The sequence below is a fragment of the Bos grunniens genome, chromosome 29 (assembly GCF_055505025.1).
Source record: "Bos grunniens cultivar Pamir isolate PY7600 chromosome 29, Bosgru_T2T1.0, whole genome shotgun sequence".
In the NCBI taxonomy this organism is placed as follows: Eukaryota; Metazoa; Chordata; class Mammalia; order Artiodactyla; family Bovidae; genus Bos; species Bos grunniens.
In genome coordinates, this window is record NC_141193.1 from 1,570,689 (window position 1) to 1,584,385 (window position 13,697).

The following is a 13,697-nucleotide window of genomic DNA, read 5'->3' on the forward strand; positions in this document are numbered from 1 at the left end:
CCCCAGACTGATGGGGGAGGCTCAGCCCAGCACTCGGGGAGCCCCAGACTGGTGGGGGAGGCCCGGCCCAGCACTCGGGGAGCCCCAGACTGATGGGGGAGGCCAGCCCAACACTCGGGGAGCCCCAGACTGATGGGGGAGGCCCAGCCCAGCACTCGGGGAGCCCCAGACTGGTGGGGGAGGCTGGCCCAGCACTCGGGGAGCCCCAGACTGATGGGGGAGGCTCAGCCCAGCACTCGGGGAGCCCCAGACTGGTGGGGGAGGCCCGGCCCAGCAGTGGAGTGCTGCGTCTGTGCAGACGGGGTCTCCCACGCTTGGCGCCCAGGGTCTGAGAGCCCCCGGCCCACTTTCAGCCCGGCCCTGAGATCCTGCTTGCTCTTCCAGCCTCAGCCCGCAGCCCTCGGAGGCTCCTGAGCTGGACGAGGATGAGGGCTTTGGCGACTGGTCCCAGAAGCCAGAGCAGCAACGGCAGCAGCACTGGGGGGCTGGGGAGGCCCCGGATGCCGGGGACCCCTCTCGGGGCGAGAGTCTGGAGGGGACGCAGGAGGACGACAGGCAAGTGGGGGTCACAGCCTGGGGGCGGCGGGCTCCCTCCAGCCCCCTTACCTGCGTCTGGCCTGTGCCCTCTGCACCCCTCCCCAGCAGCCCCCCAAAACGCCCCTGCGGCTGTGGGGGCAGGAGGAGGAAGAGAGCGAGACGGGGGCGGCGGGTGGGGCTCACTCCGGGCTCCCAGGGCCCCGGCCCGTCCAGACCAGCTGCGGCCCGATCAGCACGTGTGCAGCCCGCTGACGTCAGGGAGGCCCCGCGCCCCCGGGCCCCTTCCTCCCTGGGGGCGGCGCGCTCTGTTCCCACGGAGGGGAGCAGGTATTTCCAGATGTTCGAGGCGGCCTGGGGGACAAGCTTTCCAGATGCACAGAGCTGAACCGGGGCCGGCGGGGGAAGGGGGCCTCGCCCCCACCCGCCTCAGGGGGCTCTGAGCCGGGCTCCAGGCCCTTGGCCGTGGCCAGGGCCCAGATGGGCTTGGAAGCTCCATGCTTGGGGCCCTGGCCCCCTCCCCGGGCCATCTCCGGTCCCCCCCACCCCGAGGTCCCTAAGAGCCCGAGCTCTCACTAAGACCGCCCCCCGCCATCACTCAGTCACCCCTTGTGCTCCTGCAAGCGGCCCCCACACCCAGAGCTGGCTGCCTGGCGGGGCCCTGGTCCTGCTGTGGCCCTCTGGCCAGGACCACCCTCCAGGCCTCGGTTCCCCTCATCTCTGCGAGTTGGGGAGCACCCTGCATTTCTGAGCTGGGGTCGGGGGCAGCAGGGAGGCCCACCTCCACTGCTCTTGGAGTGGTCGCCAGCTCCCTTTGTCCCTGGCTGCCTGGCCACCAGCAGGGGGCACTATGGCTCTTCTGTGGACCCTCCTGGGCGCCAGGCCTCCCTGCCCCCCGCACCTGCCTGGCCGCCCGCAGCCGGGGCTGAATGGGCCTCTGTGAGCCTGCTGCTGGCTCCGACCCCGGCGCACCTTGGGTGGTGGGTCTGGGTCTTGGCTGGCACGAACACCAAGGGGCCTGAAATCATGGAAAATGCGAGAATTTCCCATCTTCTTCTCCAGGTTCAGTCCCGCTCAAATGCAGACCCGCATGGGCTGCCAGCGGCTGGCCTCCCCTGCCCCCAGCCAGCCGTGTCCGGCCCGCTCCTCTGGGCTGTGGTCCCAGCTGTGACCCCAGTTCTTTCCTCGTCTACCACTGCACCAGCCCCCAAACCCCCCTCAGACCCCTCCTCAGGCCCACTGGACGCCCAGGCCTGTCGCCCCCACACAGAGCAGGCAGGAGCAGGGACCCCGCCTAGGCCGACCAGGCGGACGCTGACAAGCAGGACACAGGCCCGGCCTGGGGCCTGGGAGTAGCCTCAGTGAGCCAGTGGCCCTCTGTCCATGGGGCAGTGGTCACTGGTCACCACGGGGCAGGCGCTGAGGTCCTTGGCCTCACTTCCCAAAGACACCAGGGTCTTGGGATTCCTTGGCACTCGGCTGGTCTGAGGGTCCCGACTTACAGACGGGGAAACCAAGGCTCGGACCTGGGGAGGCCCTCAAAACAAACCATCGGATGACATCTGACTGATCGGATTGCCTCCCCCACAACCACAGGCCCCGCCAGGGCACCTCTGGGAGCCAGGGTGGTGACAAGCTGAGTCCAGCTGAGGTCTGTCTGGAGGAGCTGCATCTGAGCCCTGACTCAGAGCCCCGGGAGGGGCTGGCACCAGAGGCTTCAGAGCCCAGCGGGCCCCAGGAGCCCATGCAGGGCAGCCCAGGGCTGGCGGAGACCAAGGAGGCAGAGGCACAGGTGTGGGGGCTCCCACAGGTCTGGGTGGCACTCTGGCCCCGGGCTGATTCTTTCTCTGCTGTCCGCATGCCCTGTGGGCCTCACGGGACGGCCCAGAGGGAGCCATCACCCCGCCTGCAGACAACAGCCCCTGCAGCCCTAGAAGGCGGTGGGGCTGGGGACCGTGGGATGGAGCAGCACCTTCCTGGACTCACCAGCTCCTGTGGCAGAGAACTCAGAACCAGAGCATGTCAGGGCGGGAGAGGACCTTAGGAGGCCCAGGGAGGGGCAGTGTCCGCCGGGGCCCTGGGCGGGCAGGAGCGGGGGCGAGGGGGCGGTGGTCCAGCCCTAACTCCGGACGTTCTGCTCCCAGCACCAGAGCTGCCGGCAGCCCAGGACACCCAGCCCCCTGGTCTTGGAGGGGACCGAAGTGGGCTCGCCTCCCCTGAGCCCCAGTACCAAAGTAGGTTAAGCACCAATGCCTTGCCTTCTGTCCTGCACAGGCTGCTGAATCCCTGCCATGCGGTGTTTGGCAGGGCCTGTGATGGGCATAAGCTGGGCCGTGGGACTGGGAGGGGGGCGCGGCACGCAGGGGGAGCAGCTGCGGGGCGGGGGCTCTGGGCCCCGCTCCGGCTTCAGAGGCTCCATCTCCGCCTGCCCTCCACAGCTCAGTGACAGGACCGAGTCCCTGAACCGCTCCATTAAGAAGAGGTATGTCTGGCTGCTTCCTAGGCAGGACCCAGTGTTCTCCAGGGGAAGAAGGACCCAGGGTTCTTCAAGGGGAGGCAGGACCTAGGGTTCTCCAGGGGAGCAGGGCCCAGGGTTCTCCAGGGGAGCAGGGCCCAGGGTTCTCCAGGGGAAGAAGGACCCAGTGTTCTCCAAGGGGAGGCAGGCTCCAGGGTTCTCCAAGGGGAGGCAGGACCCAGGGTTCTCCAGGGGAGCAGGACCCAGGGTTCTCCAGGGGAAGCAGGACCCAGGGTTCTCCAGGAGAGGCAGGACCTAGGGTTCTCCAGGGGAGCAGGACCCAGGGTTCTCCAAGGGGAGGCAGGACCCAGGGTTCTCCAGGGGAGCAGGGCCCAGGGTTCTCCAGGGGAGCAGGACCCAGTGTTCTCCAGGGGAGGCAGGACCCAGGGTTCTCCAGGGGCACAGGACCCAGAGTTCTCCAGGGGAAGGCAGGACCCAGGGTTCTCCAGGGGAAGCCAGGCCCCAGAGTTCTCCAGGGGCACAGGACCCAGTGTTCTCCAGGGGAAGCAGGCCCCAGAGTTCTCCAAGGGAAGGCAGGACCCAGGGTTCTCCAAGGGGAGGCAGGCCCCAGGGTTCTCCAGGGGAAGCAGGCCCCAGGGTTCTCTCCAGAGGAAGCAGAACCCAGGGTTCTCTCAAAGGGAAGGCAGGCCCCAGGGTTCTCCAAGGGAAGCAGGACCCAGTGTTCTCCAAGGGGAGGCAGAACCCAGGGTTCTCCAGGGGAAGCAGGACCCAGGGTTCTCCAGGGGAAGCCAGGCCCCAGGGTCCTCCAGGGGAGCAGGACCCAGGGTTCTCCAAGGGGAGGCAGGACCTAAGGTTCTCCAGGGGGAGCAGGACCCAGGGTTCTCCAGGGGAAGCAGGCCCCAGAGTTCTCCAGGGGAAGGCAGGACCCAGGGTTCTCCAGGGGCACAGGACCCAGAGTTCTCCAGGGGAAGAAGGATGCAGTGTTCTCCAAGGGGAGGCAGGCCCCAGGGTCCTCCAGGGGAGCAGGACCCAGGGTTCTCCAGGGGAAGGCTGAAGAGGGGGTCCATGAGGTGGAGATCTGGGGCCTGAGAGAGCTGTGGCGGCTGCTCAGGGTGAGGCCCAGAAGCTGAGTGAGGGCTCCTGGGCAAGACCCTTCTCTCCTCCAGTAACAGCGTGAGGAAGTCCCAGCCGGCCCTGCCCATCTCCAAGATTGATGAGCGGCTGGAGCAGTACACCCAGGCCGTCGAGGTGGGTACAGGCGCCCGCACTTTCTGCTGAGCCCTTGCTCCATCCAGCCAGAGTCCCTCCACTGATCCTACAGCCCCCAGCCAAATAACACCCTTTTATTCAACTAACCATCTTTCATCCGACCAACACTACTCCACCCTTCCACATGCTTCCATCTAGCCCTTTATCCATCCAACCAAGGTTCCTCCATTGATCCTACCCCCACCCCCACCACCCCCATCCAACTAACACGCTGTTTATTCAACTCTCTCTTCCATCCAATCTACACCACTCCTTGCAATCAACACCCCTTTATCCAACCAATGACCCTCCAGCCAACCAATGCCACTGTGTCCAGCCAACATCCTTCCATCCAACCAACACTTTTCCATTCAAGCGATGGCCCTCCATGTTCCTCTATCCAACCAACACCTCTCCATGTAACCAATGTCCCTCCTCTAATTCCACACCCCTCTATCCAACTAACACCCTTCCATACAATCTGCTCCCCTCCATCCAACCAATCCCCCTGCATTCAGCCACTGTCTTTCCACCCAATTTCTTTGTTCAATGGACGTTCTTCTATGCAACCAACGCCACTCACCCCGACCCACACACCTCCATACAACCTGTATACCCTTTCACCCAACTAACTCCCATCCACCCAACCATCACTCCATCCACCAAGGCCCTTCCGTTCAAGCCCTGCTCCTCCAACCCCATGCCCGAGCAGAGCGAGGATGGTCCTGTCTCCTCTGCAGATCGCAGGCAGGACCCCCAAGCTCACCCGCCAGCCCTCCATCGAGCTGCCCAGCATGGCTGTGGCGAGCACTAAGAGCCGCTGGGAGACGGGAGAGGTGCAGGCTCAGTCGGCCGCCAAGTCCGCCCCCTGCAAGGTAGGCGTCCATCCTGGGGCGGAGCCGGGCCCCCTCGGCACAGCAAGCGCGGGCCGTCCGGGCTGAAGAGCGGGCTGCAGGGCCCGTGGTGGCCGGCCTGGTCCCTGGGGAGGGCTGGGGGCGCGGCTTCCGGGCCTCCTCCGTGGGCGCTCCCCGCAAGGGGGCACGTGGGCCGGCCCTGCGGCCCTGGACCTGCGAGGCCGGCGGGTGACGTGCCCGGGGCTCCCAGCTCCCCCAGCGGGGGCCCGCAGCGACGCGGCTTCCTTCTGCCCCAAGGATATTGTGGCCGGAGACATGAGCAAGCGGGATCTCTGGGAGCAGAAAGGAGGCCCCAAGACTTCGTCTACGGTCAAGGTGCGTCGGAAGGCGGCAGACGCAGGGGGCGAGTCCAGTGGGTGGGCTGGGAGAGCGGCTGTCTCCCTCCACGGCTCTCACCTTGGCCCCGGGCCTTCTTCCTGGCAGAGCACCCCGTCTGGGAAGAGGTACAAGTTTGTGGCCGCCGGACACGGGAAGTACGAGAAGGTGCTTGTGGACGAGGGCTCGGCGCCCTAGGCCTCTCTGTCTGGTGAGTCCGCAGCAGCGGCCCGCGTGTGATGTGTTGTGCCTGAAATTTGCCGCCCGGGCGCCTGGTGGCAGAAGCCAGGAGGAGGCTCCTGAGGGCAGAGCGCCCGGCTCAGAGCCGGCCGGAGCCTGCCCCTCTGGTCCCCCTGCCCACCCCCGTCCTGGGGTCCTGCCCCGCTCCCCCTGACAAAGCTCTGACTCCCTTCTGGGAGGAGCCATGATGCCCTGTCTGCACCGCTTGGGCAGGCGAGGCCTTCCAGGGCACTGCAGGGCGAGCGTGGCCGGAAGGGGAGTCCTGGAGGCTCGGTTCCCGCCCATCAGTGGGCTCAGGGTCTCGGAGGGGCCAGAACCTTGGGCGCTCCCTGTTATCTCAGTGGGAGCTGCTCCTGTGGCTACCGCCCGCCCCATCGCCTGGTGGAGGCAGAAAGACAACCGCAGCGTGGTCATGCACACTTTTATTAGTGGCCTGGGTCCCAGGATCCATGTACAGCTCCCGTCACGTCCCCCTGCCAACCACCTCCTTCCCTGCCGAGTCCTGCCCACAGCACCTCCGTGTTTCTCCCCCACTGCTGGTCAGAGCCCCAGTGGTCCTGAGTCAGACCCCCTCTGAGGGCACAGTGCGGGCCCCACGGCTGTATGAGGCCCTGGGCCCCCTTCCCCACCTGTCCAGGCCACGGCTGGTCCTTGCTGCTGGGCCAGGCTGCTCTCCCCCAGTCTCCTCATCCAGCCTCGAGGCTGAGACCCACCTCCTGTCTCATCAGCAAATCCCCCCTAAACTCGGCCCTCAGTCTGGGGGAGCAGAAGCCACAGCACAGGGCGGCAGTGAGGGGCCGGCTCCCCCCCCGGGCCTCGACCTGCTCCCAGCGCTGGCCAGGGCCCTGTCCTCGGGCGGCACAGCCGCCAGGGCAGCCCACGGAGGCGACCCCGCCCAAGCCCAAGCCCCCAGCCACTACCCACCCCCACGGAGATGCAAGTCTCCCCCACTTTCTAGGCAGAAGGGAGCGGCCCCAGAGTCCTTGTCCCGGCACGTGTCAGGACTCACCACCCGGAGCTCCCGGGGTTAAACCCAGCCCAGCTCCCTGGAGCCGGGCAGACCCTCCTGAGCAGCCACGGCCCCTCCAGGCTCTGCTGGTGACCGCCCCCTGCAGCCCCTGCCCCAAGCCCTGTGCAGACGCCCAGGCTGGCCCTGCCCTGCGAGGTTACTCAGACAACCCTGACCTCGAGGTCGCCTCCTGAACTGTCTGCCTCCCCAGAAGTTCACCCCCAAAGCCCCCACACTCTACCGCAAAGCAGACCTCTCTCTGCTCCTCTGCACCATCCAAACCCGCCTCCTGCTTAACCCCCTTCTCCCGCTGTGGTCCTTCCTGCTCCCGTCCGCCCCACCGCCCCTCCGGACCCCCAGGCCGCCGGGTTCTTCTCTTGAACAGCTTCAGTTTCCCAGCTGGACACTCAGCCCCTCTTGTCCACCCCACAGCCCTGGGGTCACCCAGCTGTTCAGTGCAGCCTCCAGCCAGCCGCCGTCCGGTTGAAGTTCTTGGGCTGGGGGTTCAGGACCAGGACTGGGGAGGTCACAGGATGGGGTCGGGCAGCCACCTCCTGCAGCTTCCGGGCGTTGAAGCGAGGCCGGTAAAGGAAGGGCAGGCGCCTGAGACCGGCCAGGGTGCACACCCCAGCTCCAGGCCCCGCCTGGCCACTGCGGGACTCGGCCACGGACACGCGGTAGAGCACCGCGTCCCACATCTTGGAGGCCCGGGAGGCGGGGGGCCGGGGCTCCAGGCTGGCAAGGGTGGTCTCGCCCTGGTCCACCTGCCCCGGGCTGGGCTCCGGCCCTGGGAACTTGGGCTCCTCCGGCTCCTCCAGTAGCTGCTTCTTGAGGCGCATCCAGCCGCTGAGCTGGGGCCTGGCTGCGGCTCTGGGGGCCGGGCAGGGGTGGGGGCCTGCCAGCGGGGCGGGGGGCGAGGCCCCGCGGGAGCTGGAGACTCTCTCAGCCTCAGTGGCAGGGCCAGCTGTGGGGGGCTCCTCCAGGCGCCCAGGTTTGGGGGTCCCAGAGCCTGGCCTGAAAGGCGAGGGTCCCGGCGAGCGGTAGGTGGGGGTGATGGGCACCACCACCCGGGTGCCAGCCTCCCTGGGCACCGAGGCCTGCAGGCCAGAGGGAGGCCTGGGCACTGGGGATGCCGCAGGCCAGGGACTGGCCACCTGCGTCCCAGTGGGCAATGGGCGGATGTGGGCCACGGGGATCAGGGGCTGAGCCCCGGGAGGGCAGGGGGCCATGTGCTGATCCTGGGGGGCTGCCGGGGGGGGCTCGGGGGTCCCGCCCTGCGGGGATGGCGCCAGTCGGACACGCACTTGGCTGACGTGGCTGCCCCTCACTGCAGGGGCCACTACCTGGGTGAAGCCGCTGGGGCACCGCGCGGGTTCCGGGGCCAGGGCTGTGAGCTGGGGGCCCATGGCCCTGAAGTGGGAAGCCAGGCTCCTGCGCTGGGCGAGGCTGAAGGAGAACGTGGACCTCTGTGTGGGGGAGGCTACGTGGTGGATGACAGGGGTCGGGGGGCAGCGGGGTGTGGCGGCCACAGCCACTGGGGCCTCGGCAGGGTGTGGGGCCTCAGCCGGATGGTGGGCGTCAGTGGGGTGCGGGGTGTCAGAGGGACGCATGGCCTCTGCTGGACGCGGGACCTCCACCGGATGCGGGGCCTCCAGGGGACGCAGGGCTTCGGCCAGACGTGGGGCCTCTGTGGGATGCAGGGCGTTGGCTGGGCGTGGGGCCTCCCTGGGATGCAGGGCCTCGGTGGGGCGTGGGGCCTCGGTGGGGTGCGGGAGCTCAGCTGGACGCGGGGCCTCCATGGGACGTGGGCTCGGGGCCTCCTGGTCACGGCTGGCCTCGCTCACGGGGGACAGGGAGGTGCGGAAAGCCCCGGGCGGAGCGGGGGGCCCACCCCCGCCCATCCTCTTCCGGGCCGCCTTCCTCAGGAGCTTCTGCAGGCGCAGGTTGTCCTTTCCCGGCTTGGGCAGCAGAGGTGGTGGTGGTCCAGGGGGCCCCGGGCGGCACGGCCCAGCCGTCCCAGGGGCCACGGAGGCAGCTGAGATGAACATCACTGCTCCCTGGGGCGGGAAGGAGGTGGCGGTGATCCCAGCCCTCTGCCCGCAGGTCCCGCCCCTGAGGGGGGCACACGGCCCCCTCGTCTGCAGGGGGCCCCCAGGTGCACTCTAGGCGGCATGTGTGCAGCATCCATCAAGGGGGCGGCCCCAACATCACCCCCAGACTAGAAGTGAGCCCACCGCGGCCCAAGGTGCCTGGTGGGCACGCAGAGGGGCCGGGCCGGGAGACCCACGGGCGGGCGCTAAGCTGGGGCACGTGCTGGGCCGGCCGCCCGCAGAGGCAGGAGGGGCGGCCGCCCACAACCGTGAGAGCCGCCTCGCCGTCGCCGGGCTGACCACAGGCGCGTCCGCTGCGAGCCGCGGCGAGGTGGCGGCCAGCGGCCGGGAGGCAGGGGCAGCGTCCCGAGCGGTCGGCTGGGCGGAGGCGGGAGCTGCTCCCGCCGAGCTCCGGCTAAACGGGATGTTCCCGCAGGCCTCCCGGCGGGCTGGTCCCGGCCAAGCCACCCGCCCTGCTTTGTGGGCGCCACGTGCTCACAGGGACGTTGACGGATGGCGCCCGGGCAGAGCGGGGGCCACTGGCTGGGAAGGGGGAGGCCAGGGCTGCGGCCGCGGAGCCTCTCTGTCAGGCAGGAGCTGGGGGGCCCGGGAAGGGGTCTGCTCCTGGCTGCTGCCTGCAACTGGAGGACTAGGACCTCCTAGGGAAGAGCGGGGTGCCCAGGCCGAGTCCTTCCACCCTGCACCCTGAGCAGGGTCCAGGCGGCAGCGTCGGGAGCCAGCCTCCAAGTTGGAAGGGGACCAGGGAGGCTGCTCCTGGCAGCCGGAGGGGTTGGAAGAGCGGCCCCCAGAGAGAGGCTGCAGGCCGCAGCGGGCAGGGTGGTGGGCCCTCCTGGGCTGCGCCTGACGCCGCCCCCCCCCCACCTCCCCATGTGTGTTTCAGCTTTCCCAGGAGCAGGGCACAGGCAGCAGCAGGTCCTGCTTCCCCGTCCGCACGCCCAGGGGAGAACCCGGCCAGATCCGCCCCCCCCGCCCCCCGAACCCGACCTTGCCGAAGAAGCTGCTTCTCACGCCTGCCTTCGCCCCGAAACCCTGGCAGCTCTTGCTGCGGGGCCCTCCGACCTCGCCCTCCAACATGGCACTCACTGCCCCCCACAGTTCCAGGAGGAGAGGAACTCTGGCTGTTGGTTGGTGAAGGGACGCCCTCCAGGGAAGCCGCAAGCTCCCAGGGAAGGCGCCGTCAGTGCTGGGAGCGGCCACGTGCCGGGGTCTCCAGGTCAAGAGCCACAACCCCTGCCCTGCCTGCATTGCCCCCCGCCCCCCACTGGCAGCCCCTCCACCCTGTCCAGTAAAGCTTCCATGTATCTCCACGTGCTGGCTCTCTGGGCTCACTGACGGGGGCGGGGAGGGAGCATGGCTGTCTGGAAGGGCCATCCACCTTGCCCAGTGGTGGGGTTCAAGCCTCTTGTCTTCCTTCAGACTTGGTCCCTGTCCTGTCCAGTAGCCTTCTGCGCGTGGGGCTTTGGGGTCTGAGGGGTGTGGCGGCCAAAGTCAGGGTGCAGCTGACAGTGGGCTCAGTCCTCCTCCGGCGCATCTGTGGCGCTTGCCCCCAGAGTCTGCAGCCCCCGAGACCGGGCACATGCCACTGCGCCCCTAGGCTCGGCCTCCTCTGAGGACGAGACGTTCCTTAGGGTTATCCCCATCCCGGTACCCAGGAGATTTGGTGGATAGGTGGATGATGGATGGTGGATGATGGACGGATGGAGGGTTAAGACGCATGGACAGATGGAGGGATGGATAGATAGGTGGAGGGAGCGATGGAGGGAGGGATGGATGGAAGGAGGGTTAAGGTTGACAGACGGATGGATGGGGAGGGAAGGAGAGGTAGGTGAGTGGATGAATGGATGGATGGAGGGTCAAGGTTGATGGACAGATGGAGGGATGGATGGATGGATGGATGGATGCATGGGGAGGGAGGGAGAGGTCAGTGGGTGGATGAATGGATGGATGGAGGGTCAAGGTTGACGGACAGATAGATAGAAGGAGGAGGGGATGGGTAGCAGATGGACTGGTGTGGAAACAAGAGAGGTGGGGCCTCCTTGGGTGATGGATGGCCGGATAAAGAGCAGGTGGAGGGCGGGCCTATAGAAGGATGAGAGGTAGATGGCAAAAACACCACTGTGCAGAGTAGACGGCAGAAGAGACAAGGCAGTCAGACCATGCCTGCTTCAGGGGCACCGGCGGGGAGGACAGGCGGGCGGGTAGACGGATGGGCAGGCGATGGGAGGCGGGAGTGAAGGAGGGAGGGGAGCAGAAGGCGACTGTGGCGTGAGCCGGCACCGAGTGCATGGATGGGCGGGGGTGGGGTGCAGGCTGGGGCTGTCCTTCCGGGCCCGTGCCCGCCCCCCGGCCTGCATGCGGGCCCACTGTGGGGCCCTGCTGCCCTCCGTGTCAGGGGAGCCCCTTTGAAGAGCAGGCCCCCTGGCCCTCTGGCGTCCCAGGCCTGGGTCTGCTCAGAGCCCGTTTTCTGAGGTCTCCTGAAGGGGAGCACAGATACGGGCGGGCCAGGAGGGCTAGAACCTGGGCACGTCACATGGCCTGTCGCCCATGGCCCCTCCGAGAGGGCGTCCAGGGCTGTGCCCACCAGCTGGGGGGGCATCTCCCAGGGAAGGAGGGCTTCTCGTCCACCCGGCTGGATGGGACGTTACGAGGGCCACAGGCAGAGGTGGCCCCCTTGGTCACTGGTCAGCGAGTGGGGCCCCGAGGGCCAAGGGGTGGGCAGGGCGGGGCAGGAGAAGCAGCCGGCCACTCAGCCCACACTCAGCCCAGCCCCTCTCAGGGTCCTGGCCTCAGGGGCAGGAATCCAGGGCTTGTCTCCTCTGCTGTGGCAGCATTGTCAGGGCCTGCCCACCGCAGCGGTCAAGAGGCTCAGAGGGGCCACCACCCGGTGTCCAGCCTCTGCCCTCCATCTTGACTGCCTCAGTGGCCCCCCAGGCAGCCCCCTGCTCCCCAGCTCTGAGCACGGAGTGCCAGCCCCACACAGCGCAAACCAGCGACCCACTACAGAGCCCTCAGAAGCGCTTGGGGTATGTGGAGGTGGCCGCCCAGGCTGGGAAGGGCTCACCCCGAAGTGCTGTGTCAGCGGCTTCTATCTGGGGCCTGGCAGGGCCTGAGCCCATGGGCTGGGCTGACTGGGAGCTCAGACTGGCACTGGAGTGGGCACCCAGGTCAGCTCAGGGCTACCAGGCGAGGTTCAAGGTCTCTGGGCCCCGCCATCCCCAACCATGCACATGGGGGGCCCTTGCCCTCCCCCACACAGCTGGGGGCCAACCCTGCAGGAACCTGAGGGGGAACAGGCCCCCCACAGCCTCCTCCCTGCTCCGTGGCTCAGCTCAGCTTTGCTTGCTTGAGAAGCCCACCCCAGCCCACCCTACTCTGTCCCTGGGCCAAGGCCCTGCCCCGTCAGCCCTCAAACTCTTCCTGGGGTTCAGTCAATCCCTTGCTGCAGCCCTGGGCTGGGCCGCCCAGTCCGTGCCTCCAGCCCAGGTCCCCAGGCCCAGGGGGAGCCCAGCCCTGCCCCCTCCTCCTGGCCTGGCACATGGGGTGTGGGTTACCTGTTGCAGGCCCTGGGCAGCCGGCGGCCGTACAGCAGCACCCGCTCGACGCCGTCCTGCAGTACCCCCGGCCTGGCGCCCCAAGAGGGAGGTCGCCGATACCCAAAATAAAACCTGCCGTGTCCCTCTGACCTCAGCGCCCGCTCTCTGGCGCTGCCTGCTCATGGGCGCGCTCCTGCCAAGGCCAAGGCCGCTGAGCGGGCAGCCACCCTCCTCTGCTGGCCGAGCAGGGTCACTGCAGGGCTGATGAGTGCCCACCTGCGGGTAAAGACGCCCCAGGCCTGGGCGAGGTGTGGCCAGCTGCTCCGGGCACCAGCGGCCGGTGGGGCCAGACGCACACGAGCCCCTACTGTGCTCACCCCAGCGTCTCCCTGCATCTGTGTCCAGGGGGATGGGGTCACTGTCAGCAGAGCATGGGGTGCCCGCCTGAGAAGGGCTAGCAGCCCCCACCATGGGGAGCAGATGGGGCAGGGGGCCCCCAAGAGCAGCCCAGGGCTCTCATTCAGATGTGTCTTTACGGCTGGGCCTGCTGGACATAGAGTTGGTCAGCATTATTATCCCAGGGTCAGCGCTGTGTGTGGCCTGTCCCAGGATCCGGGCTGGAGGAGGGGTTCAGAGTCCCTGCGAGGGAGGCAGGACAACCCGGCGCCTCTGGCTTCGGGGGCTCCCCACCCCCAGGGGCTCTTGGGGGGCGGACAGGATGGGGGCTCCATCCACCCCCTGGCTGAGGATGGCGGGCCCACCCTGCCTGTCTCGAGCCCCACGGCCTTATCTCCGGCTTGCAGAAATTGGATGAGGTGCTGAGGGAAACCTTCCAGAAGGCTTGGGGGACCGGAGCAGGGCGCAGAGCCAGGGGGCTCCAGGGCTGGGGTGTGAGGGCGGCCGTCCTGACACCCCTGGCCCTCAGCCTCCGGAGGACAGGACCCTCATCTGAGTCTGCTGGGGACCACCCCCCGGCCTGGCCCCTGGCCCACCAGCCTCGGCTCTGGGTCAGGCCAGCATCCTCGGAGCAACCACGGCCCCACCGAGCCTCTTGGATCTTTCAGGCCCCTCTCCCCTGCTCTGCATCTCGGCTCCCCTACCCAAGGGGCAGACCCAGAGGAGCATGTGGCCTTACTGGCCCACGAGGGACCGTAGGAGGCTGTGGGCACGACGTCTGCCGACTGGACGGTGCCGCCTGGAGTCGTGAGGAGAGAAACAGCGGGCTCCACGGGCGAGTGGTGGAGCCCGCCATGGGCAGCATGCGGAGCCCAGCCTGTGGGCAGGAGACCCGCAAGATCTGGACCCCGAGGTGGGAGC

At 67.9% G+C, this 13,697-nt stretch overlaps 2 protein-coding genes across 16 annotated transcripts in view; one reads left to right on the forward strand and one right to left on the reverse strand.

Moving 5' to 3' along the window:
* LSP1 (lymphocyte specific protein 1) overlaps positions 1 to 10,154 on the forward strand; it is a 36,979-nt gene extending 26,825 nt beyond the window's left edge. For 9 of the 15 annotated variants that reach the window (XM_086383794.1, XM_086383795.1, XM_086383793.1 and 6 more), the window contains exons 3-11: positions 385 to 555; positions 2,131 to 2,326; positions 2,679 to 2,768; positions 2,973 to 3,016; positions 4,177 to 4,258; positions 4,999 to 5,133; positions 5,410 to 5,487; positions 5,596 to 5,698; positions 9,728 to 10,154. In XM_086383794.1, coding sequence (XP_086239920.1) covers positions 385 to 555; positions 2,131 to 2,326; positions 2,679 to 2,768; positions 2,973 to 3,016; positions 4,177 to 4,258; positions 4,999 to 5,133; positions 5,410 to 5,487; positions 5,596 to 5,685 — 886 coding nt within the window. In that variant the 3' untranslated portion in view covers positions 5,686 to 5,698; positions 9,728 to 10,154. The remainder of the gene's footprint in view (positions 1 to 384; positions 556 to 2,130; positions 2,327 to 2,678; positions 2,769 to 2,972; positions 3,017 to 4,176; positions 4,259 to 4,998; positions 5,134 to 5,409; positions 5,488 to 5,595; positions 5,699 to 9,727) is intronic. The other 6 variants (XM_086383798.1, XM_086383792.1, XM_086383804.1 and 3 more) reach the window with 3 other exon arrangements.
* Positions 6,133 to 12,563, reverse strand: PRR33 (proline rich 33). The gene is made up of 2 exons (XM_086383787.1): positions 12,399 to 12,563; positions 6,133 to 8,793 (listed from the first exon to the last, which is right to left on the reverse strand). Exons 1-2 carry the CDS (start codon positions 12,561 to 12,563, stop codon positions 7,189 to 7,191), a joined length of 1,770 nt encoding a protein of 589 aa, XP_086239913.1. The 3' UTR covers positions 6,133 to 7,188.
* Positions 12,564 to 13,697: the final 1,134 nt, after the last annotated feature.